Genomic DNA, 25,124 nt, shown 5'->3' on the forward strand with positions numbered 1-25,124 from the left:
TTAATTCTTTTGACACTGATGATAGATGCTAGAACTGACAGTGCCTTAGAGAACCATTTACATCAGTGCATTATTTTGCACTAAGTACTACTGTGCAAGAGCATCTCCAGACGCATGACTTTCCCAATTAACTCCTAATCAAAAACAAACAAACAAAAAAAACTAAACCGCTAATCTTTCAATTTCCTAACCTACTGCTAACTTAATGAGGATTGTGAGATGGTGAGCTAATTGCTTACCACAGTAAATCCTCTAAGTGAGGAAGTTATTCAGTTACACTCCAACTCTGAAATAGGCAGTAATTCAGCATGAGCTGCCATGCATTTAATGACATTTTATGTAAGTAGTTTTTCTTCTGCCTTAACAACATAAGGAAATCCATTTTTGTTCTAAGCCAACAACAAAAAAGTTTAAACATTTAAAATCTCCAAAGTTCCACCACTGAAAGCTTTCACTGACGTTCCAGCAACAAAAGAAAACTCTGTATTCCGTACGGTGAGGTTTTTTTATTCGGAAATGGAATGCATAAAACAATGACTTGAACAGGAAAGCCTCAATCATTTTAAAATGAAAATGTTATAATTTTATATTCTTGATGACTACTGTGTGGAATATTATGAGGTTACCGGCACCAGAAATGCAAGACAAAGGCCCAAAAACTCACAGTATGTAAAGGTGCAAGAGTGACTTTTCAACAGCTGCATGCAAAAAATAAATGCTGAAACATGAGAAATACCCAAATATCGTATTCTGGACTTTCAGAAACCACTTTAGAAGAATCAATTATTGACTGTTCTGAAATGGCACCAAAAAAGCGACGTATCGTTTGCATTATTTATATCAGGAAAATTATTCACGCCCCTGCGTTTTTTACTACTGTTATGAAATAAGAGTCCCAAATGAATTTGCTTAACAACAAAGAGCTTGTTCCAAACAAATCCAAAACGTACAAGACAGAACAGCCACAGCCTCAGATTTGCATAGACTTATGGATATTTAATGCCAACATCAACAGGTCTACAGTCCTCCTCATTTACAGTTAACAATGTAAAGAGGTCTTAACATAAACATGAGGTAAATATTCACTTCAAGACTCCTTTCCATTGCCAGTAGCGCATAAGAATTTCAGGATAAGAAAGATTGCAGTTTGTGACAGAAGAATTTACGTGCGTTTCCATATCTTTCTGAGACTCAAGTATGTATAACACTTCTGCAGTATCAGAACTAGATAAAATCTACTTCATAGAGCAGTTAAAGACTACTGCAATCTCTCTGCGTTCTTTGAAGTTATTCAATTAATATTTTCAGTCAGTGGCGAACAGCAATTAAATAGCCTTGTAGAAACAGGGTACTATTTAACACAGCAGCTGAAGAATGATTAGGGTTACTCTGTAGTTATTGGCCAAAGGAGAAGCAGAACTACAAACTAGAATTCTGCCTTCTGGATATTTCTGTTTAAATTATTTCAAAGTAAGATGCTTATTCTTCACCAGGCTGGTTTTTTTTTCCCTTTTTCCAGGAAGCGTGCGGTATAGTAAGTGAGCAAAGCCATTCCACCTGAATGATGTGTTTAATCATATAAATACAATGGGGGTAGGAGAAACAGGAGAAGGATCAAGGAATTATTCAATTTGAAACACCAGGGAATTGGCCCTTTATGTCACTCAGATAACACATTATGAAGAATTAAGATGTTTTAAGAGACCTTCCTGGCACATAACAATGATTTGCATTACATGAATACCTACTATGGCAAGAAAAAAAGTTTGTCACCGATGCAGAAAGATTTATACGAACTCGGATACATACTAAAAGAAATCATGTTACAGTTGTTTCACATCTTCATTCCATTTAAGACAACTGACCCTCTGTCATGTTGTTGGCTAAGAAAATGGCTAGAATTTGAATTTTAACACCACCATCTGTCTCTTTTATTTCCAACAGATTTGAAGCTCCGAACTTTCTATGTCCACATATAAATTTAATAATAACTTCTAAAATTTCCATTATTTCTGTTATCAGAGTAGGGTGATTTGTAATTAGCAAACAGTTCAATAATTACACATTTTCTTTTTGACAGCCTCCAGTTTGGCAGTAATGCTTGACTCTGCTGTAACACACTGGTTTGTTTTTTCATTCTCACAGTGGCATGGCATCACACTTCCACTTACTGAGTTGCCTTAAAAACACAGATTTGGATATTAATTACAATGCTCTGGACACTTAAGGTTTTCACTGAAGAGGAGCTTAAATGCAGGAAGATTATTTAATGACATCTGTCAGACTGTGGACCTTGTGAGGACACTGGAGGATCTTGAAATAGAAGGATATCAAAACTAGATTTTTGGCAATATAGAAGATGTATAGTCCATGTAGTTCTGTCATAAGCTCTAAAAATACTCTTATTAAATAAGTTTTTCTTCCTTAAGACCAGATAATAGACGTAATCCGTAGAAGTCCAGGGTCAGAATCTTTAATTATTAATTATTCTCTATGAGCTTTTTTTTTTGGCTTTTCTTCATAGGATTCTCCATATTCATTCACTCTGCTCTTATCCACAGGATAAAGCCTGGCAGGGAAAAAATAAAATAAAACTTGTTACCCAAAAGTTACCAGTCTGCTGCCTGAAGGACATTTAATCAGTTTTCTACTATTCAATTTTAAAACAGAATTCTTTTCTTACCATATTTTCAGTTTCCATTTGTGGCCTAAAAATATGACAGACCTAAAAATTAGCTACAGAAACACCAGATACTAAGACTTAACAAGTAGTCTTGTAACAGGGCCTCTTAAGAGACATGACAGTTTCCCTAAAGCTTGACTGGAGCATTTCTAAAGCAATCCAAGACACTTCTCCAGTTCAAAACCAGGGCGCAGCCCCTCTCAGAACCTGTTTTTAATTTCTAGAAAGAAAAAAAACCTCACCTTGCAAGGAGACCTACTTTACTACTCTTATGTGTGAACATATAAACCTAAAACTGAAATTTGCATTTACCATTCTGGTATAGCATAAACTTGGCTTAAAATTATTGTTTCTTTAGAGAAGTATTTGTCCTTGGGAACTTTATCTTGAACCAGATAGTTGGAAAAAAAATCTTTACTGTGATGGAGCAGGTTGCCCAGAGAGGTTTGTGGATGCCTCTTCCTTGGAATCAATTAGGGCCAGGCTGGATAAGGCTTTAAGCAACCTGGTCCCTGCCTATAGCAGCATGTTTGGAACTGGATGATCTTAAATGTCCCTTCAAACCCAAACCATTCTGTGATTCTATGATTTAATGACTACAGCATATAGCCTTTCCAGATTGCTTTGTAGTTCTTATACCAATCTGAAGTGTTGTAAAAACTCTTAGGAATATTGAAGAAAGGCATACCATCTTTGGTAGAGATAGACCAGGAACACAACATCATCTCGAAAGCATGCCAGCCTATGAGATGTTGGCATAGTGATAATAAAAGCAAATATATCATCAATAAAGGTGTTGAATGCCTACAAATAAAAGAACAGAACACTTCAGTTAGCTGTCAAGAAACAAAATCATACAAAATGAAGCAAGGAATTAATACAAAGCTATAGGAAACAGGCTTACTAGTGTTATTCAGCAGATACACAGACTATTTCTTATTTATAACAACATTTAATGCTGAAAAACTACTGCAAACTTTGTAGTGCTTTTTTTTAAATGAAGATCATACTGTTTACTGAACTATAGTTAAATTAAAAAGGATATAGGTCTCAACACAAGCCGGCAATGTGCTCTTGCAGCTCAGAAGGCCAACCGTATTCTAGGATGCATTAAGAGAAGTGTGACCAGCAGGTCAAGGGAAGTGATTCTGCCCCTCTGATCTGCTCCCATGAGACCCCACCTGGAGTACTGTGTCCAGTTCTGGGGTCTCCAACACAAGAAGGACATGGAGCTATTGGACTGGGTCCAGAGGAGGGCCATGAAGATGATCAGGGGGCTGGAGCACCTTCCCTACGATTAAAGACTGAAAGAGTTGGAGCTGTTCAGCCTGGAGAAGGCTCCATGGGGACCTCACAACAACATTCCAGTACCTGAACAGCACCTAGAGGAAAGCTGGGGTGGAACATTTTATGAAGGCATGTAATGAGAGGACAAGGGATGTGGCTTTAAACTGGCAGACTAGGTATTAGGAAGAAATTCTTTACTGAGAGGGTGGGGAGACACTTGAACAGGTTGCCCAGTGAGGTTGTGGATGCCCCCTCCCTGGAATCATCGAACGCCAGGATGGACGAGGTTTGGAGCAACCTGGCCTAGAGGGAGGAGTCCCTGTCTATAGCAGCAGGATTGGAACTAGATGATCTTTAAGGTCCCTTGCAACCCAAACCATGCTATGATACTGTTTGAGGTAAGTGAGAGTACTACTGTATGAGAGGAAAAACATGTATTCAACTTCAGCAAAATTTTTAAAAGAAACTGACAAAAAAATGTATTCAAACTCTTTACTCAAATGATTTAAGATTTACAAAATGTCATAGTTCACTTTCATTTTCTGTGGGTAAATTGAAACTTTTGTAAGAACTTACTCATTTATTGCTCTTAAGAACATTAACTTGGCAGCCCTGGGGAGATTTTAAAACATTTTCAGTGCTTTCCTGGAAGCAAACATCCATCCTTTATCCGAGATGCAATTTTCTACACCATTTCTGTTCAGCTAGACATATTCTAGGCTCAGTTTCTGAAGCAATTATGAAATATTTATCACTTTCATCAGTGACAAAATTTAAATTCACAGACATTTGCTGGGAAAGCAATGCAGAGAGGCTCTGAACACACAAAGATGACATTATTTCAACAGAGAAGATAAAGGAATTGAAGATCAGGGCAACTCCTCTGGATCTGTTTCTGATCTATAGAGAAGACTAGTTAGTTCTTCACAGTATACCAGCTTTAGTACTCATCAGATGGTGCAATAAGCTCACTAAAAACATCCGGAAAACCAGTTCAGCAAAGAATATTCACTACTGGGCTAGCAAACAATCTCCTTACAATGGCTTCTCCTTTCATTATCAGAAAGCTGTTATTCTGACTTCAAAGTGCATAAATCCATGTCATAAGAAGGGAAAAAAAGACTTGCTCTTGAACATTCAATTGCTGTTTGTATTATGAAACGAAGCACGAGAAGAACACTGAGGTGTTGGGCAGGAAGAAGTTCTTATTAGTTCCAACAGGAAAGCTCCTTCTGGCAAGTCTAAACTAATCCATCAATCCAAAGTGTTCAGAGAATATGTATGGCACTTCTCAAGCCTGTGCAAAGATCAGTCATGGAAAAAAAAAAACACAACTTGGCTAGTTAGAAAATGAGGCCTTTCTAAGTTAACTCCCAAGTGAGTGATCCTATGATGATGAAAGGAAAAAAAGCTAAAAGTTTCATCCTCCCATGAGCATTTAGGCAGTCCTCAAAAATAATGGAAATTGAATACATCAAGGCAACTCATATAACAGTATTTAACTATTTATAATAGCAGCAAAAACTTAGAAAGGTTTTCATTTTTGCCAAAGTCACCCTTAGGAAAAAAAAAAAGTTAGAAAATTTTAAAAGGAAAAAAAATGCTCTCTTATTTCCAAAACAAAACAAAACAATAACAGAAGAGACCTCAGACTATTTTTTTTTTTGCAGGAGCACAGAAGAGAGCAAGTAACTTTAAATACCCATTAGGAAATAGCCCAAGAAGTTGAACATAGCTGAAAACACTCTTTTCTATGTATATCCACGCTTCACGGTGGTAGTTTCTGGCATCTCTTAACAGCAGCCACATAAATGCTCTTTAAGAAAAGACATTTCAGCATCAAAATTCTGCTATGAAGGTTACCCACCTTTTCAATACTGCCCTTGCATCCTACTGTCCTTTAACTGCTGATATCTCTTTGCAATTATAAATTCTGCCCAAAATTGTGGAATTCCTTCCCTGCGCCTTTTGTTCCTCTGTATTAAAAACATTCTAATTTATCTACTATGGGTTTGAAAAATTAGGACTATATTTTTATTTTTGGACTGATTACTGTATTGAAAACTATTTAGTTACTATGCTGTTATTATCTATACTCCAATCTGTTTCTCCCAGATGGCTCAATACTCCTTCAAAATATAAAATATCAGAAATCTGGGCTGTTGCTGTGGGCTCACAGAAATGGAAAAGTTGTAACAGGCACTCTGTTTTAAGACTTCATTTCTTTTATCACACATTATCTTTTCAGAACTGAACAGAGTATCTTGAGCAGCTTCTAATACTTCCTTTTGAAGCACTTACGTTCAGGAGAATTGAAATATTGGCCCAAAGGGCAAATAAAGGAAACTTGGAAACTCAATATTGGGTGTTGCTTGTCCTCCCTATCAATGCAAGGAATATGCCTGGGCATAGATATCTGGATGGATGAATACAATATAAACCACTCAGACACACATGGAGGTGCTTATGGGTGTGTAGGTATCAAAGTGTCAGTAAGCTGACTTATTTATTTTTAATAAACTCACTTCCCCTGCCCCAAGGCCTCACGTTAAGCCTTGCTACAGCACTGCATCATTTCCTACAGACTGAGTAGTGGGGACACCACATGACAGCCTACCACACATTTGTCACTACACTTCCCAGAAGCTGGGAATTACCACACAAGCAGAAAACAATCTGTACTTTACTTCTGTCTCTGGTATCTCCCACAACTTGCTAAAATGTGGCCTCTCAGTGCTCTTATATACTGAGAATTATATTTTGTTAACGTAATCTCTTTTTTGCTTTATTAAAGTATTAAATTGAACATTAAATCATTTGCAAGGCCAACATTTATACACACCTAAGACAGGTGACAGTAGAAAAAACAACATTACCCACGTCCTAATTTGGAGATTCTCTTTATAGGAAAGTCATTATGAGAATCAGATTTATTTTTCCTTAAAGAACAGTTGCAAACAAATTTGTTCTTACAGGCAGTTTAGTTCTTGAAACAAAAAGAAAAGCACTCACAGCCTTAAGCTACATAATACTTAGTTGTTTTTCTCAGAAAATTGTTTTCAAAATGACAGAACCAGTCTTTAAATTAGAGCTTTACTTACTTTGTATGTAAAAGCCTTCCAGGGTAAGTGTGCAACAGATTTCATCTAGGATGAAAAGAATGTATTGTTTGTATTAAAGCCTGAAAGAAGACACTACAGCAGTTGCTTTTTATTGCTTTTCAGTTCTCACCTTGTAATTTACAAACAGCTGGGGCAGCATAAACAGGAAACCAAAAGCATACACTCCTGAAGATAAAATACAGAAAACTTAACAGACAAAGGCAGAATAGAAGTATTGTTTCACAATTAGAGAATTACAGATTTTCCTAATGAGAATTAACCCGTCTGTTCCAATTTTAGTTGATTTTTCTCCCTTTCTTACTGCAATAATTCTGGAACCTAAGTTATTGTTCCACGCTGATGCAGGTGATATCAGTGATTTTTTGAGTCTTTGTCTCCACTGGAAGAAGCATGAATAATAAAAAAATAAGAAGGGACTCACCATTGACAAAGCTGTTAATCAGCCAGGAGTACCAGCTACAAACAAACAAGACAATCCAGTTACTTTCTCACCTCAACCAAAACCATGTACCTGTCATATAACATCTACACAGCAGTACTCTGACAACTCCGAGAAGTGGATCTGTTGAGAACTGCTTTATACACAAACTGAACACTTTACACCTCCCTTTGAGTAGAAGGGCTCCAGAAATGCTGCTGACCAGTTCGCAGCTGATGCTTCACATCCAACAATTCTGGAGAGCTTTATTTTGTACTTGTATACCTTTGGAGAATGTTCTAAGATTTCTGCACCCCACCTGGCAATACTGCACACTGACCTCTGTCAGTATTTCTAACACTGTATTCTCAATGTTAAGGAGGCACTTGACAAGGCACCCTAAGAATTTCACAGATTACAGACCACAAATACTGTTCAATGCAAACCCCTAGAAGTAAGCACTTATAAAAGATAATGAGAAAACACAAGAAATCTACATTTTTCTCTCCTTAAATCTAACAATCCCTCCCTACAGATGTTCAATGGAGCAAACCCTTAGCTCCAGCATTAGTAACGCTACAGATGGCTTAGATGGTACAAATTCCATACTTCTGCTTGTAACAGTTGATAGCAGAGAGCTGTTCTATCTGCTGCAGGTAGAGAGTGAGTGCCAGAATTTTTAGATGCCATATATTTGTTAACTCATGAGACAAGAACCTTCTGAACAAGCTATTTTTCTAATAGCAGAAATGGCCCCAAGTTTTGGTACAAGAGTTATAGAACACGTAGACAGCAACAGAAGATTCTCCTCATGTTATTTTAAGGCGATGCTTGCTCTCCTCCACATCCCTTCTGGGCCTAGAAACTATGAAAACAGCCTACACAGCCATCACCAAGCATGTGTTTGCAGATTTTTTTCCTAGAGCAAAGTCTCACAGCTATCTACTTGTCTGCTTTTCGCAGTCAAAAGTGAACTAGCTGTATTGTTTTCAGGGAAAGCGGACAGGAGTTTCACCTTCTCCTGAAATACAGACCCTTCAGCTCTCGCTGAAGTCTCGCAGTAAGTCTGTGGTTTGAGGGAGTACAGGCTCCTTTCTTAAAAACACTTCTGCTTGTTTGTCATCCTACCTGCCATATTTCTCAAGGGAGAAATCCCTTGGTCAGAGCAAATAATCTGAGGACAGTTTTTGCTTCTCTTGATTGCTGAACTCAACCACAGTAACCTCTTATCTCTCCCTGTCATCTTATCTGGTCTCTGAACATCAAAGAGAAGCTTTCTTCTTCCTCTTGTGATTGACAGCTTAATCTTCTATGCAAATTATTGAATATTAAAGTAATATCAGATTACTTGTGAAAAAACACAGCTTGAAATAAGCGGTAGTTTACAGGGTGTTAAAAAATGGCTACAATTTCCAGCCTTAAATTCCATACAAGTCTACACTTCCTAGCTTGTAAGTCACACAAATAGAACTGATTTCTATATCCCATCATCTCCAATTAATTAATACAGAAAAAATGGGGGATGTTTCAAACTTTTATAAGATCCTTTATAGATTTACAGTACCTTTTGTATTTGACATTCAGCAAGGAGTAAGCTGCACCTCCAATACACAGTGGATAGAGTAAATATGACAAGTATTTCATAGCCTAAAGGACAAGCAAAATAGTTTATAAGTTCGCATTTTATATACAGCAGACTTTTCATGGCATCATCTTGAAGACAGCCACATCATTTTTTTTTCCCTCAACATCTTTTCCTATTTTTAAATGTCTACTATTATTTCCAGAATGCTTCAGTTCAAGAGATCCTGAAAATTCCAGTGCTCAGTTGAGACCACCAAAAACCTCAGTACATAAGCAGTGTGGTCCAATTTGAAAACAGCTCTCACTTAATACCACTGTTGCTACCTATGATCAATCATTCCACTGGCATAAGTAACAAGAACAAATACTGATTTTCAAATCTGTAAGGAATACACACGAAGAGTAACTTTTCTTCAGATACGTTGCTTGCCATTCTGCTTCTCAAAAGATGTTTCAACAAGATTTCAGCTTCAAACACAGAAGTAATTCAAGATTTCTGCCTGTTACAGATGTACTGATATCTGCATGTGACCCACAGATTAATGTCATAACTTCTAAATTTTTCCATTAAAGAAAGCAGATGGTATTCCTTAAGTCTGATGAGATTTATCTGAGACCTGATGAGCTTTACAAGAGGACAAGTTTCTGGAAAGCTACTTTCAATCACTCATGACTTATTGGTGCAGATATATTAATTGCTAGACAAAATTTCGTAATTTGTTGTTTCATCTAGTTTGACATCCTTAGTACAGATGACATTTTCTTCAAACACTGTAATTCAGCTAACAAAGAACTCTTTTGCTATTTCTTTTCATAAATCATTAGAATGAATCTTCACTATCTGATCATCTGCATGATGATGATCCCCTTAACAAGTATGAGAAGATGAAAAATACACTTGTAGGAATAAAACGAGCACAAGAGCAGACCACATACATAGACTTCATATTTCAGAAGTCAGGGATTCCTTCTTACCTGGGTATCATATTCCTCAGTTTTCTTTTCAGAATCATTGGATGCACCAAACTGCAATACATATAAAATATATAATCAAGACAGAACTGGAAGAAAAGGGCTGACTCCCTAAATAGAGACTGAAACTGCAAACTAACTTGCGTATACAGTCAGAAAGGTAACAGTTCAAAAACCTGATCAGTTCTTCCGTACAACAGTCATACAGATGTCCTGCTCAGTCTGCTGCATAGCAGCAGGGTAACCAAAAGATTTAATGTTTTCCTTCATATTTTACACTGAACATCCAGGACTTTTCTGCTTAGGAAATACAGCTGAAACAGTTCACGGAGCAAAAGCAGAGTCACATGACAAAGCATCTGGCAGTTAGAGGAAGCAATTATTAAAAACGATGACCATTTCATGTATGAAGACATCATTTATGGATCACACTCAATTCCATGTTTGTCAATTGGTTCACTAAAAATTTTCTCAAGATTAAAGGCTAAATTCTTCTATAATTAGTGGTAGTATTATTTTTAAAGCAGCATTTTCATAAGAATTACAAATGGTCCAACAGTACTACTATTGAAAATACTGGTCAGCAGCCTCTAGGCAAAAGATCAACATTTGGCAAGTGACAACTTGCAAAGTGCAACTACTTTGCAAATACTGCCACTTTAAAATAAAAATATATGATGAACTGGATTTTCTTTTCTGCAAGTTGTTGTTTTGAGCATGTGGATACTTTGAAATGTCAGTATGAGTACTAATCAATTTCTGCTTCCAGACCAAAATAATATTACTCTTAACAAGACAGACCAGCTGTGTTCCTGTAGTCTTACAAAAATGTCAAAGTCTCATTAAAAGAAACACATTTCTTCAACGTTGTTAAAGGAAGCAAAGCTACAGTCTTCTTAAGTAAAGACTTCCAACGGAACAAAAGTCCATCCAGTTCTTCTTATGAAGTAAACTCTTAAGATTAGATAACTGTTTCTCACCAACAAAAGGAACTATTTAAATGTAGGCTGCCCTTTAATCAAAGGTGTCTTTTCCCCAAATTTCACCAGACAATGAAAGATTTGAAAGAGACTACATTCATGTCAAAAAAATGGAAATATTGCCTAAATTTATTTTAACCCCTGCTGACGCTGCAAGTCCTGCAAACAGTTTTTGGACTTACAGTTCTTACCCAGAGGACCTGTAAAACACTTGTCTTGTTCCCAGAGTATGACACAACCTCCTTTAGTTCTACCATAGAGAATTTATACCTACGGCTTCATGAAAAATTCAGTTCCTTAGTTTAAATCAAAATGCCAGTTAAGTGGCTTTCCAACACAGTAGGCAAGAGCACAGTCCATCTGCTAAGATTCAGAACGTATGGGGAATTCTGAGGCTTCTCACATCATAAATACATACAAATTGCTGCTGCTTCTACAGAATTGATCAAAGAAACTCTTACATTTGAACCTATTTATTCTGCTATTTCATTTCAGTTATCCGTAAGAGATCTTCACATCACAGAAAATCACAAGTCATAGAATCCTGCAGTTACTGTTAAGAAGGTAAAAAACCGAAGAGTGCAAACCACTGAAGTGTTGATGTCTACTGTACCTGAATTTTGGGTTGTATGCCTTGCCACTTGATTGTCATTTTCAAAGCCTTCTTCACTTTCCAGAGCTGTTATTAACAAAAACAAAATTTGTATATAAAGAATTACCCACAGGAATTTCTTATGCAAGGTTCAGATAATCAGAACCAAGATCCTAGAATATTTTAAGCACTCACTGCGTAAAGCTGTAATAGTCTGATTTCAGCACACTGTCTGAATGTTAATACAATGGTGTGTTCCTTGACAAGTACAACACTGAGAAACTGGGCTACTAAGTCCCCATATCAGCTGAGGTACTGTAAGTGAAGTAACAGAGTACTTTCAGGATATCTGGACTGCAGTGCCTCTATGGAGTCAGCTGCTCCATAGTGAACCACTGTGAACCTCAGGGCTCCAGCAGCCACCTGTTAAGCAAGTTTTTCCATAGCACCGCTGTTCAAAGTTTTCACAAAAGCTTAAGTAGTTTTATACATGAAGGTAAAGTCTTAAGGATCATATTGTGACTTCGCATTCATATCTGCAACTACAACAGATGTGGTCAAAAATTCCACACGAGAATTCCCAAATTTATTTTTATATACTGAGAAATCGTTAGATCTGCAAACAACACTAGGTAGAGAGATTCTTCCTTCCTATTAGGGCTGATTTTGTGCTTCACTGTACCTACGTGGGCTCCTAAGGAGTACCTGCAGCCCATTGGCCTGGTGAGCAGCCATCAGTCCCTCCCTCCTTCCCCAAGCACCTCAGTCACAGCCAAAGAGAAAACTGCAGACCTGAGGGCAGTGTCTGATGGCCCACAGCCAGCTCTTTGCCAAATGTGTCTGTGAAAGTTCGCTGACATGGTCACACATGCCTGCTCACTAGTGATGCATATCAGTGATGTGACAGGAAGGAGCCTCAGCATAGCTCTGTGCTTGGCTTCCACAATATCAGCTGACACATCCCAGAAAACACCTATACTCCCAGTTTTGTTATTTGATAAAGGGACAGCAGTGTTTTTCCAGTAACGACTTTAGCAACCCTCTTCTACATTAAGCTACAAAATACTCTGCTAAGCAATACTGGAAAACTCCAGACACAGATGATGGATGTTTCTGAGAATACTGCTACTTTGTTCTAGAGCTTTACCAACTCACCTCAATCACAGCACCAATGCCCGCAGGGATCAGTACCAGTAAACTCGTTTGCTCATCCAAAAGGAAAAGAAATATTACTACAGTACTAAAGCACCGCCAAAGCACTAGATGGGAAAAAAAAAACAAGTTTATCAATATTTACATAAACAGTTGAGATGACGGAAGACTGTTGGCCTATTTAATTTAATTCTATCCTAAGCTGTTTAAGTATGAACTATATACATCTTGATAGATCAAACAGTCCTAGAAAATCTATAGACCCCCACAAATCTATAGACTCCACCCTTCTCGTGGAGAAGCTGTCTGCCCACAGTTTGGATGGGTGTACGCTCTGCTGGGTGAAACACCAGCTGGATGGCCGGGCCCAAAGAGTTGTGGTCAACTCTTTGGGCCAAATGGATTTAACAATGGAGTTAAATCCATTTGGCAGCCAGTCACGAGCGGTGCCCCTCAGGGCTCAGTACTGGGGCTGCTTCTATTTAACATCTTTCTTAACGATCTTGATGAGGGGATTGAGTGCACCCTCAATAAGTTTGCAGATGACACCAAGTTGGGAGGGAGTGTTGATCTGACAGACGGGAAAAGGGCACTGCAGAGGGACCTGGATAGATTGGATAGATGGGCCAAAGTTAACGGCATGAGTTTCAATAGGGCTAAGTATCGGGTCCTGTGTTTTGGTCACAAGAATCCCAGGCAACCCTACAGGCTTGGGGAGGAGTGGTTGGAAAGCTGCCTGATGGAAAGGGACCTTGGTGTACTGATGGACAGTTGGCTGAATATGAGCCAGCAGTGTGCACACGTGGCAAAGAAGGCCAATGGCATCTTGGCTTCTATCAGTGGTGAGCTGGACTAGGGAAGTCATCCTACCCCTGTACTCACCACTGGTGAGGCCTCACCTCGAGCACTGTGTTCAGTTTTGGGCACCTCAGTACAGAAATGACATTGAGATGCTGGAGCAGGTCCAAAGAAGGGCAACAAGGCTGGTGAAGGGCTTGGAGAATATGCCCTATGAGGAGAGACTAAAGGAACTAGGGCTGCTTAGTCTGGGGAAGAGGAGGCTGAGGGGAGACCTTACTGCTCTCTTTCAGTATCTGAAAGGTGCTTACAGTGAGAGTGGGGTTGGTCTCTTCTCACTGGTGACAGGATGATGGGAAATGGCCTCAAGGTGAGGTCATAGGGAGGTGGTTGAGTCACCATTCCTGGATGTGTTAAAAATCCTTTTGGATGTGGTGCTCAGGGACATGATTTAGTGGAGGGTTGTTAGAGTTAAGGTAGTAAGGTTAGGTTGTGGTTGGACTTGGTGATCTTTAAGGTCTTTTCCAACCTGAGCAATTCTATGACACAGACAGTCAGAATAAAAAGACAACTAAGGAAAAAACCTTTTAAATGAAATCTTTATCACATGAGATGGAAGGAAAACCAACACTATCCTAGTACTATTATGAACTAAGTTCCTGAAATCTGAAAGGCTGTGAGGCAATGACAGTTCTTGAACCTCATACAACTGATTTCATGCTTGCAAATCGTAAGAACTACATTTTAGGTTTATTCCTCGGGTTTTGCAAAATCCTGAAGGCATCTAAACGTCTATCAAGCAAGTCTCTAATTAGATTAAGCAGGGACAGAAAAGGGGAAGAGTTACAACACACTCAGACACCAACAATCACGCTGTGCCTTTTCAGAGTAATTGCCTGTCACACTTCTCCCTTAGGAAAAGAAAGAGATACAAACAGAAAGGTAACGAAGGTTTAATAAAGGGACAATAGAACCATGAGTTAGTTACTGGAGAATGAAAATTGGTATTTCAATAGTAAGATTAGAAAATCCTTTGTAACTCAGTCTTTCCAGTTTGACTTAACTACTTAACTGGCAATTAAAACTTAAATTGAAAATTCTCTGTGCCACTTTGGATTTTTATTGACATTTTTGTTTGCAAATACCAAATGTAGTATAAGTTTTGCCTTATAAAAAGTACTCTAGAAGACAATAAGCAGATTCTGCACATAAAAACCATGCTGCTGTTTATCCTGATTTTGAATGCCTAATATTTTCTTTGTATTGATACTGCTCACATGTTTTCATCAGTCTGCAAATATGACACCATTAGGGATAATCTCAGAGGCCAGGTAGTTTCAGGTTTTCCAGTTCTGTTTATAATCACAATGGATAATCTATTAGAAAAGCAGTCAGTAAGTATTAATGCCATAAGCAAGGCTGAGGAACGTTAAACTCAAGTGTCTGTGGCTGCATGCTACCTTCATCTGCCTCTGGGAAGGCTTGACGTGATGTCAGACCACTGTTTCTCTCACCCTTCCTATATCCTACTCAGTTCAACCCCCATCATACTAACAAAGTTATAACCAGCCTGCTAGCTATTTTGTTATGCAAAAAAAACCAACTAGTTTTGCCATCATGGATAAACTACAGTTTCAATTTAGAGTAAGAATAAAAGCACACAGTATATATTATACAGCACACACATAATTTTGCATGCTGGGCCATACCTGCTTTTGTAGACATTCCAATCATGCTTCTCTTCTTCTTCCAAAAACTGATATCATTTTTAAATGCAAGGAAATCAAAGAGAAGCTGCAAATAGCAAAAAGAACACTCATTTTCTTAACACAGGCACTAATTAAAGACTGCCAGTTGAACAGTTAAAAATGCATTAAGATCGTCTGTGAACTAAAAATTAGAACAAATAAAAGCTAAAGAGAAAAAACTGTTTTAAAAGCCCGGGCTCCAAATGCAGTGTGAAATAACAGGAGGAACAGTAGGTAGTGTTTCTACTCTAACACTGCACAATGCTGCTTCCCATAAAGAAAGTTAGTGGCCCAGTACAGGATAACGCATGGCAGAGGACAGAGAGCTGAATACCTGCAGGAACTGCTCAGCTCTTTGACAGACCAGGGAAAAATCACACTAAATTCACTAAGCTCTTTGTACCAGACTGATAGTTGAGGCTTGGATAGCAACGAAGTTTCAACAAAACCCTACAATGCTGCAAATTAGGGTCTCTCTCTATTTCAGCAGTAAGGATTTTACAGTTAACAGTCAGGCCAGGTTTGATGGAGCTCTGGGCAGCCTGATCTAGTATCAAATATGGAGGTCAGTAGCTTGCATGCGGCAGGAGGGTTGGAGCTTGATGATCCTTGAGGTCCCTTCCAACCCAAGCCATTCTATAATGATTCTATGATTTGGCCTAAACTTTAGGGATTTTTTAGCATTAAATTTATGAATAACAAATATTTTCTTCAGTGGTTTTAGTACCTTTATTCAGTACATTTTTCAGACTTTTCCTCACACATTCACTGCCTTAAAAAATAAGAAGCATGCATTCAAGAAATTCTTATAGCACACAGAAGAAAAAAATATCAGACTACTGACATCTTACTGTCTGATAAACAGAATGAAAAATTAGAGAGAGATATGGTTGGGAAGTCTATGACTTTCAAACCCAATTAATTTTATGTAATGCAGGTATAAAAGAAACGTAACATGCTCAACAAGTTCTCTCTCCCAGAAGACAGGAATTGCATTGCATGTAACTGTAGACATCAAAGATGTTCAAAGTAGAACAATGAGACTTAAAAACACTGTCCATCGAAACAAAGATTTATGTTTATACCATGTCACACCCCGTACTGATGGAGAGAAACAGAACAAGAAATAACTATGCCTAGAACTACAAGCTCTGCAATTTACACACATCTTTCAAGTCGATCTAGATTTCTGCAGGGGTTAGTAGCCAGAGACTCAAACTCTATCAGTTTGAGTCTACATAATACCCTACTGGTACTACTACTGCTGTAGCTATGCCACTGCAGTGATAACCTTGCGATAACTCAACTTAGCAGAAAGCTTGAGCCACTGTTGACAGGTAATTAATTCTTGGATCTCTACTTGAACTCCAACTTAAAAAAAGTAAAAGTGAACTTAAAGGTTTTATATTTCAGTCAAGATTATTACTTAAGACCTAGTTACTGTTTCCAAGAACAGTTCTCTGTAAATGAAAGAGCTGAAGTGCAAACACCTCCCCCCCTTTTTTCATTATATTCTATAATACCTGAAATCCAAAGTTATTCCACTTACATGAAATGCTGCTACAAAGAAGGTCAAAGCCAGAAAGTACAGGTTAGTGTCAACAAAAATTCCTTTCACTTCATCTGCATCCTTTTCTGAAAATCCTAAGAGAAAGAAGTAGTAGACAGTTAACTGCTGTTATGCTAGAGTCTCCTTTGAAAGGAATCCTCTTATTTCACCATCATATATTTAGGTAAGGAAATATAAACCCAAAACAAGATGGTAGCTTTATTGGTAAAACCTAAATCTACATATTTTTTGGCTAGTTATTAGGCTAGCCTTAAACAAAGCCCATCAGTTACAAGCAGACAGATGTGCCTTTAACATATTGTACAACTACAGAGCATACGCTGAACTGAGACACGAATGGCAAGATGCAGGAGGTCATTCCAGTGCAAGTAGGAAGAATAAGGATTATTCAACTCTGCCTCTGAACTCTTATATTCTAAACAAGAAAAGCAAGCTTCACAGTAAAAACAAAAAACAAAAAAAAAAAACCAAACAAGAAAAGGAGTACACTGAGGAAGACAACAAAAGTCAGTGAGAAACTTAACAATACGTGTAGCATCAAATCTTTTGATGGCCCTTGTAGAATTAATTTGGAAGCTTCTCCTTGAAAAGGAGAAAGGAAAAGCATCCTCCAAAAATCACAAGCTGTAAGCCAAGAACATATTCACCACTGACTTCTGAAATCAAAAAAGGAAGAATGCTTTCTACTTTTTTTATATACTGGACAATCATTATTTCAAAGAGAGCTGTGATAAATACGGTTGCCAGAATGAAGGACTGCATTTGGCAAATGACAGCTACAGCAAACCTCTGAACTTCTTCACTCAGCGTGAAGACACTTTCTTCATGAAGCAGTCTCAGGCCCCATGATTAAAGTCTAAACTTCTCAGAAAAACTGAGCACTGTCAGCAGTTCTCATAATATGGATCATCAAATTCTTTGGCAAATAAGTGCCATTCTGCCTCATTTCACAAAGTCTGATGGCTAACATGATCTGGAAACCGGCTACTCAAAGTTGTAACAAAGTTAGATCCTCACAAGCTACAGAGCTTGTCTATAAATTTAGACTTTCATACAGTCCAGAAAAAGCAGGAATTAGACACACAGAGCATGCTAATGTACAAGCTTCTAAATCATATTTGGCTTTCACTTCTCAGTTTCTCTGTATTACCTTATAAATTCATAACTGAAGTACTTGACCTGAGTCAAAGTGAGAGGCAAGTCAGTTCTGAAGTAGCAGTAGTAGTTTAATCAGAACCAGGATTTTTTCCTGATTCTCAGCTCAAACCCAATGTCTTTTTGCTATGCTTGCCTGTGTTTTGCCATGGGTATATGGTTAGAGTGACCAGCTACATATAGCTTATATAAGAACTGATCTATCTTTTCCACTCCATGGATGACAGAGAAAAACTGTGATCAGAATGTTCTCAATTGTGGCCACTTACACTTTCTCAATAGGACTATCCAAACAAAATTGAAAGTTATTTCACTTCTGTCCTCCATTCCTATCACGTGTCAACATTTTGTTTCTACCCTGCCTTATTAAAGTAAAGCAATGTTAAGATTTATAACAATAAATCTTTTTACGAGCTATCCAGAAAACAGTTCCTCCTTTGTACTTGAAGGAAAGAAGACTGTTGTTTTTTTCTGGTTTGTTTATTTAGTTTTCACCGAGAGTCATTAAAAAGAAAAACATACCAAACTGCTGGAGGGAGTACACAGCATCCTGCATGTGGATCCAAAACCGAAGTTTTCCAAGAGATATTTTGTCATATGACACTGTAAGAGGTAGCTCTGTCGTTGAACGATTTATGACCTGTATTTCAAAACAGAAATAGCTTCTTTTTTAACAAAGGAGAATTGCAACAATCACATTCACTCACACTTTTGAAACTAAAGAAACATTATATCACATTATGACTTAATCACATAATTTTAAATCTGATGTCTTAAAGGCTTGAAATCTTTGTGAGTGGCTTTTTGTGTGTGTGTGTGTGTGTGTGTGTCCTTGTTTGTTTGTTTCGTTTTTTCCCCCAGAAATGCTAAATGATCAGTTCGTTTTGTTCAAGTTCTTAGAGAAACCTCATTGTTACTGTAAACAAAAGCCCTTGAGAAGTTTACATGAAGTTCCCTCTGCTGGTCTCAGTTGAAGTGAAAACAATGTGTTTAAAGAAATTTTCCATTCTGACACTTCTTCTGTGAAAGCGTACAAGAAGGTTATGCTAAGCTACAAGACACACACACATACAAAAACCATATTCTGAAGGACATAGCCAGACCTTTACTAAATTGAGGATGTTTCTGAAATAAATGAAGGCAATGGTGGCAAAGCAAGATGCTGCTGCCTGTTCAGAAAGGTGAAAACAACACAGCTAAAGCTAAGTAAGATATTCTACCTGTAAAGCACAGCATATGAGGTGCTGCAAATAAGTTCAGTTTCATTCTCCGGTCTCATCTGCATTTCAATTATGAGAGATATCTAGGGCCTCCGTAGGTCGAAAAAAGACTTAAATTGACATAGCTCTTTCTCCATGACAACTGACCGTCTCTCAAATAGGTTTAAAACAAAATAAAATTGTCCTTAGAAATAGTAGAATTCTCCACAGCTATTTAGGCACAAGTTCAGGCAACATGTTTTAAATTTTCAAGGAGAGCTTACAGCTACAGCCAGGCAGGCCCTCTGGATGCCAATGGTTTAAGACCTATTGATCTCAGCTTCTTCTTACTCCTCAGTCAGAATCCCCATCTCAGAACTGTTACTCTACACTTTCTACAGTAATTACTTAGCTCTCAGTTAACAGAGGTGAATAGGTTTCTTCTGGTCCTAATGTTGCAGAAAATGCTTTTAGGGTCCCCAGATACCAAGGTCAGATGTGGACTGAGAATTATGTTGGCTCTCCCTTTCCTCCAGTAATCTCACTGCTCTCTCAACATTTTTCAGAGAGAGCAATAGAAGACATATACGCAAGGGAGAGAAAGGGAAGCTGGGAGAGGTTTGACAAATCCAGCAGAGATTTGCAAGGGATATCCAAACAGGATGAAAATCAATGGGTTAAAGCTGAAGGCTGAGGATGCTAGAAAGAGTCTGCTGAATGCTGTATGTTGATCTTCCAGGCTTCTCCTTTTAAAAGGATGTCTATAATCTCTCCATTCTCATTCTAGCTTCTTATTAAAGTTTTCATCAACATTTCAGGGAGAAAAGGAAAAGAATTTTTACCTGCTCAAGGCAGACAGGAAACAAAAATTTTGCAAATATATGGGCAAGTAACATGCAGCAAGCACCACCTGGAGTAACAGACAAAACACTACTAAAGAGTAAGGAATGACGCAGAGAGAAAATCAGACTGCCATACAAGATAGAGACAGAATTTTCTGAACACTAAAATCAAATTAAACAGAAGATCAGTAGGATGAACTCTTTCTTAATGAGCAACTAGAAGTCTACAAGTACTAGCTCAGTTTAGTGATCTCAATCACTTTAAGGCAGCACATTCCAATTGCACCTCCTGTGATATAGGTGACAACTGTGGGAATGCTATTAACACGAGAATGCTGAGGTTATTTGTAAATCAGGTACACAACCAGTTAGAAGCTCATATGAACATACAAACTTAACAATGAGCTGTGTTAAGAAACGCAAAACAAAGGACAGTGACTGCTGATAAAGACATTACAAGTGTACCTAAAGAAATGCTGGACAGAACTACCTGCTACCAAGATTTGTAACTGAAACGCTCAGGGGTTTATTTTCTCAAATAAGCTTGCAACAGGCATCCTTAAATAATATTCTCCCAACATTCAGCAGAAAAATTCTTTGTCTAAGCTAAACTTTATGATTTGGAATGACAACCTAGAGGGCGTACGGAAAGCTTTCATCTACCAAGACTCCTACCTAGAAGATGCTGAATATTACATTATCATTTAACAAGCAGTAGCTCTTATCTCCACGTTACTCTAGTACCATCAACATTCAGTATGCTCATTTTCCTAGAAGAAAAAAGAAGCAGCTCTGGGACACAAACACAACTTCATCAACCAGCTCAGGGAGTCATGTGATTGCTCTCACCACAGCTGATGCTGCAGTTTTCTCCTCATCCATCCAAAAGGCAGGAACAATGGAACCCAACCATCTTTTGGCAGAATAGAAGAAAGTGTTTGGCAAATATTTCTGCAAGGATGGGGAGTTTCAAAACCCAAATGCAGACTGCAGCTGACCATTAAGTCAAACGACACTCATTGGTAGAATCCTTTAGTCACTTTGTAATGGATTTTCATTACAGTAAACAACTTATGAAGAAAATTTTAATTACAGCAATATTTAAGATTACTATTAAATGTAATTAAAGGCATTCTATTACTCACCATCAAATCTTTCACTCTGTTGCTTAGCTGATCAATAAATAATATTGGAAGGTAATGCACTGTCTTCCCCAACTGAACCCTAGGATGTTTAAACACGGATTTTATGACTGTGGTGACCTAAAAAACTCTTCTATTCAAGTTAGCACTCAATCAGCACTTTCAGATCTACCCATACAGGTATTTCCCACCATCTTTCCAAGCACATTACACTCTAGCACACACCAAGAAGCAACTGCTAGCCTGGTCTCCCATTGAGAGATGTCCGTAAAATAGTATGCATTCCATTTTATTCTTTTCAGTTTATTTTTACTTTTTTTTGTAGAAAGAATAAGCAAAAAAGAATGAAAGAGAAATTAAATCAGCTGTGATGACGCTGAAGCTGTCGCATGAACAAGGATAAAGGAACTTTAAAAGTCTGTCAAAAGAGAAACTTGCTGACCGTATATTTGCATCCTTTGTCTCAAGTATTCCTCTCCTACTGCAACAACTCTCCACCACCTCCCCAGCTCCTCTACACCCTCGGTGACATCTACCAGATCAGCAAGAGCAGATGCTCCACTCAGCATGGGACTAAGTAGAGTAATGGCTGGCTGGTATGCACCTTAAAAAGCTACATACTATCAGCAGGATTGCACAAGGACATAAATCTCTCTCTTCCTGAACAGAAGCACTTGCTGGGGTTGCTCTATCATCTCTCAAATCTGCACAAAGCCAGTAGTAGTTTAACATCCTTTGAGGTCTCTATAAAATTTACCACTAGAAAACTGCTTTGTCAGTAACTTAGAGAACTGTTTGGCCTAGTGCCCCAAAAGGGACAAATTCCTGAAGTCCTTCATTAGGGAGGCAGTTATATACACTATAATGTACTCAGAGTGGAAGTCACATAACTGAGCTTTTTAAAGTCTGAAAATAGAATTTTAGTAGTTCACAAAGAAGTCTCTATCCATGTTGATAAAGACTGCATTCTAAATACTCAAGGAGTAACAATAATACGAGGTATTAACTTCAGCATCAGAAACAGTTTGATTCTTTAAATGAAGAGAGTTCAATTTCTACAAAATAACTACAATTAAAGCTACTGCTAGTAGAATTGAAGCAGGCCATTTCATTTCCAAACTATTTCCTGTATAATACAACAATAAATCAACACTGACTTATATCTAGACACGACCAGAAAAGATTCATCAACTCCTTCCTGTTTTGGGTCTGTCTAATGACTTGCTTGGTTTATCTATTCTGGTTGGGAAGCTATTTCAGAATCCCAGTGTCTGCTGACTAAGCAACTCCTTCTGATTTTAAGAGGATACTTGTGGAGAAAGGCATCAACATACGGCAGCACCAGCCAACACAGAGCACTACTGATATGGTTAACACTGGAAGCAATTTAAGCGAGCTGCGAACAGAAGCTACTGCCCTTCTAAAAGCTCACTTTTTAGTATTTTCTTGAAAAAAGTGACATAATGCATGAAAAAACATTGACAAAATAGCATAAAGCAGAATAAGCCAGAGAGAGAGAAAAAAAGATGGGATACAGGAGATCAGCTGTGCTACTTAAGCACTTACTGTCTACACAGCTAATCTGCATGTGAAGGATAACTGTAAAGGTCAAGAGACAAATGCTTTAGTGACCAGAAGTATGATTTGAGAACAAGAGGGTACGAAGCCTGCTATAGCATTTTACTTTTATCTCTGTAGTTCTGTTTTGTGTTACCATGGTAACTCCCATACAAAAAGATATTTTAAACTCTTAACTGCTTAGGATCAAGATATTACCAATAAGGTTTTCAAGTACATAGTACCTCATTATTGTCACTACTGAAATGCAGGCATTAAAGAGTGCCTATTCTTGTCTCTTAAGCTCAAATTTAAGCAAAAAATACTAAAAGATCATTTTCACAGAAATGTGAATTAAATTTATATTAGCAATCCTAGCAAAATTAAGTCATTAACTTACATTTTCATGTAACGGTGAACATCAGCAGGGAGGGATGATCCATCAAACACAAAATCTTCCACCATGACATTCAAGGTTAACCTTGATCTCCAGTGAGAGACAGGCTCATCTAGAGCACTGGTCTGTCTTTCTGCTTCAATTTGCTTTAAAAATACAATAAACATACATACTTACTGCTTAACCATGCAGAATTCTGAACAGGATAATAGTCTAAATCACAGACAACTATGGAGTCGTAAGCTGTATCACAAAATAAATGTTAAGAAACTTGATTTTAACCACACCAAGTATTTTGCTTAACTACGATAGAATGATTGTAAAGACCCACCATAATTTGACACTGAAAAACATCAGTGCTCTTTCACAACCCAGTTCACTGAGAGTGAATATCCCTCCAATTTATTTTAATGCCTTAGGCATCTGCATGTATTGAAAACATCAACTCAAATGTGAAGATAGTACAGTATTCAGATGTTACTTCCAAACAGACAAAAGGATGATCAGCTACACTCATCTTGGGGAGTAAAGAGATCAGATCACTTGGTTTGAACTTCTGAGCCTCCAAATACTGTATAAAGCTGTGCCAAAGCAGACTAAGACTTGAGCTTTCAGCTCTCCAGGGCATTTTACTTGCTTTTCCTGGGATAGACACCATCTACTGTCACTTTTTAATGCTGGACTCTAGCTTCAATTCCTTTTCAATTTTATTCTAACAGGGTTTAGGAACAGGACTAATAGCTACATCTGTATTTCAGATTCCAAAAGATTCTCTAACTCTCCTTAAATACGAGGCACAACACGTGTAAATATTTCATTACATAACACCATTTTTTTTCCCTCTGATGAATAATTATAGTAGTAGCCCTTAGCAAATACTATCTTATTCTCTTGAAATGAAAGAACGTCCTATAAGAATATCCCATAGGAAAAGAAGCAGTACATTTTGGTCACTCAGCAGTGTCAGAGTTAAGTACGTATCACTATTTTGCAAAAGCAAATTACTTCACAGGAATCTGATTCACTATCCAAAGCAGCAGAATTTTGTTACAGAAGAATACACTATTTCTACGAAAAGCAGTGAACCCTTAGAAAATTAATATTAACTAGGGAAATATTTTAATAGCAGCAAGTTTAACAGTGGGCTCTACATTTGCTGGGCTAAATGGCCTTCTTTTAGTGTATGAGAGGACGGTTGAGAAGAATGGGGGGAGGTTGTTTGGCCCTTTTTTTTTTTTTTTTAAACATCCCCACCACTCTGTAGCATAGCAGATGCTAACACTACAAGTGCCTACAAAAGAAACGCATTTTCTTTCCCCACTTGTCCTCCTACAGGTGGAAAACCCACCTACCTGTGTGGTTGACTCTCCAGTGAGCAAATTAATCTCTTCTGGTTTAGGGACCATGTACGTGGTCAGAGGGCTTACTATATGCACCTGCTTACCATCATGCCAAGGCAAAACGCCCGCATGATGAAGAAAGATATATGCATATAATGTGCCATTATTTCGAGTTTTCTTTGGTACAGAGACATTCACTGTCCTAAAATACAAAATAAGGACATTATGAGATGAGACGTTGAAATATTAAGTTGTTACAGATAGGGATCACTGAAAATGTTACGATGTTCTGAAAGCAAGCAAGAAAACGCACACCTCATTAACATGCCCTAAAGAGCCATAGCTGGATGGGATCAGTTCATATACTCCAGTATGTTACCACAGTGTCTGCTTTACTGTGTTTTACTATTATCTCAAGATACGTTAATCTTTGTCCAGCATACCCTTCCTTACTCTAGACAACAGGACCACATTATCAGTATTGATGTTTTTCCCCTGCCACTATGTTGTATTGTCAAAATTATGCTAGGATTTGTAGAGAATACCCCTCCAGGTGCTGAGTCTGTTCAGAGATTGTATGCATCAT

The 25,124-nt window shown here is 37.9% G+C and overlaps 1 protein-coding gene across 1 annotated transcript in view; it reads right to left on the bottom strand.

The window, feature by feature from the left end:
• Positions 1 to 486: 486 nt before the first annotated feature.
• Positions 487 to 25,124, bottom strand: part of CLPTM1L (CLPTM1 like) — a 26,780-nt gene continuing 2,142 nt past the window's right edge. The window contains exons 2-16 of the mRNA XM_010708610.2: positions 24,551 to 24,740; positions 23,202 to 23,344; positions 21,248 to 21,326; positions 18,584 to 18,701; positions 16,886 to 16,980; positions 15,298 to 15,382; positions 12,794 to 12,897; positions 11,660 to 11,725; positions 10,070 to 10,120; positions 9,075 to 9,157; positions 7,514 to 7,548; positions 7,202 to 7,257; positions 7,072 to 7,116; positions 3,372 to 3,487; positions 487 to 2,569 (exon numbers count right to left, since the gene is read on the bottom strand). Coding sequence (XP_010706912.1) covers positions 2,485 to 2,569; positions 3,372 to 3,487; positions 7,072 to 7,116; positions 7,202 to 7,257; positions 7,514 to 7,548; positions 9,075 to 9,157; positions 10,070 to 10,120; positions 11,660 to 11,725; positions 12,794 to 12,897; positions 15,298 to 15,382; positions 16,886 to 16,980; positions 18,584 to 18,701; positions 21,248 to 21,326; positions 23,202 to 23,344; positions 24,551 to 24,740 — 1,351 coding nt within the window. The 3' untranslated portion in view covers positions 487 to 2,484. The remainder of the gene's footprint in view (positions 2,570 to 3,371; positions 3,488 to 7,071; positions 7,117 to 7,201; positions 7,258 to 7,513; positions 7,549 to 9,074; positions 9,158 to 10,069; positions 10,121 to 11,659; positions 11,726 to 12,793; positions 12,898 to 15,297; positions 15,383 to 16,885; positions 16,981 to 18,583; positions 18,702 to 21,247; positions 21,327 to 23,201; positions 23,345 to 24,550; positions 24,741 to 25,124) is intronic.

This window comes from Meleagris gallopavo, chromosome 3 (assembly GCF_000146605.3).
Source record: "Meleagris gallopavo isolate NT-WF06-2002-E0010 breed Aviagen turkey brand Nicholas breeding stock chromosome 3, Turkey_5.1, whole genome shotgun sequence".
Lineage (NCBI taxonomy): Eukaryota > Metazoa > Chordata > Aves > Galliformes > Phasianidae > Meleagris > Meleagris gallopavo.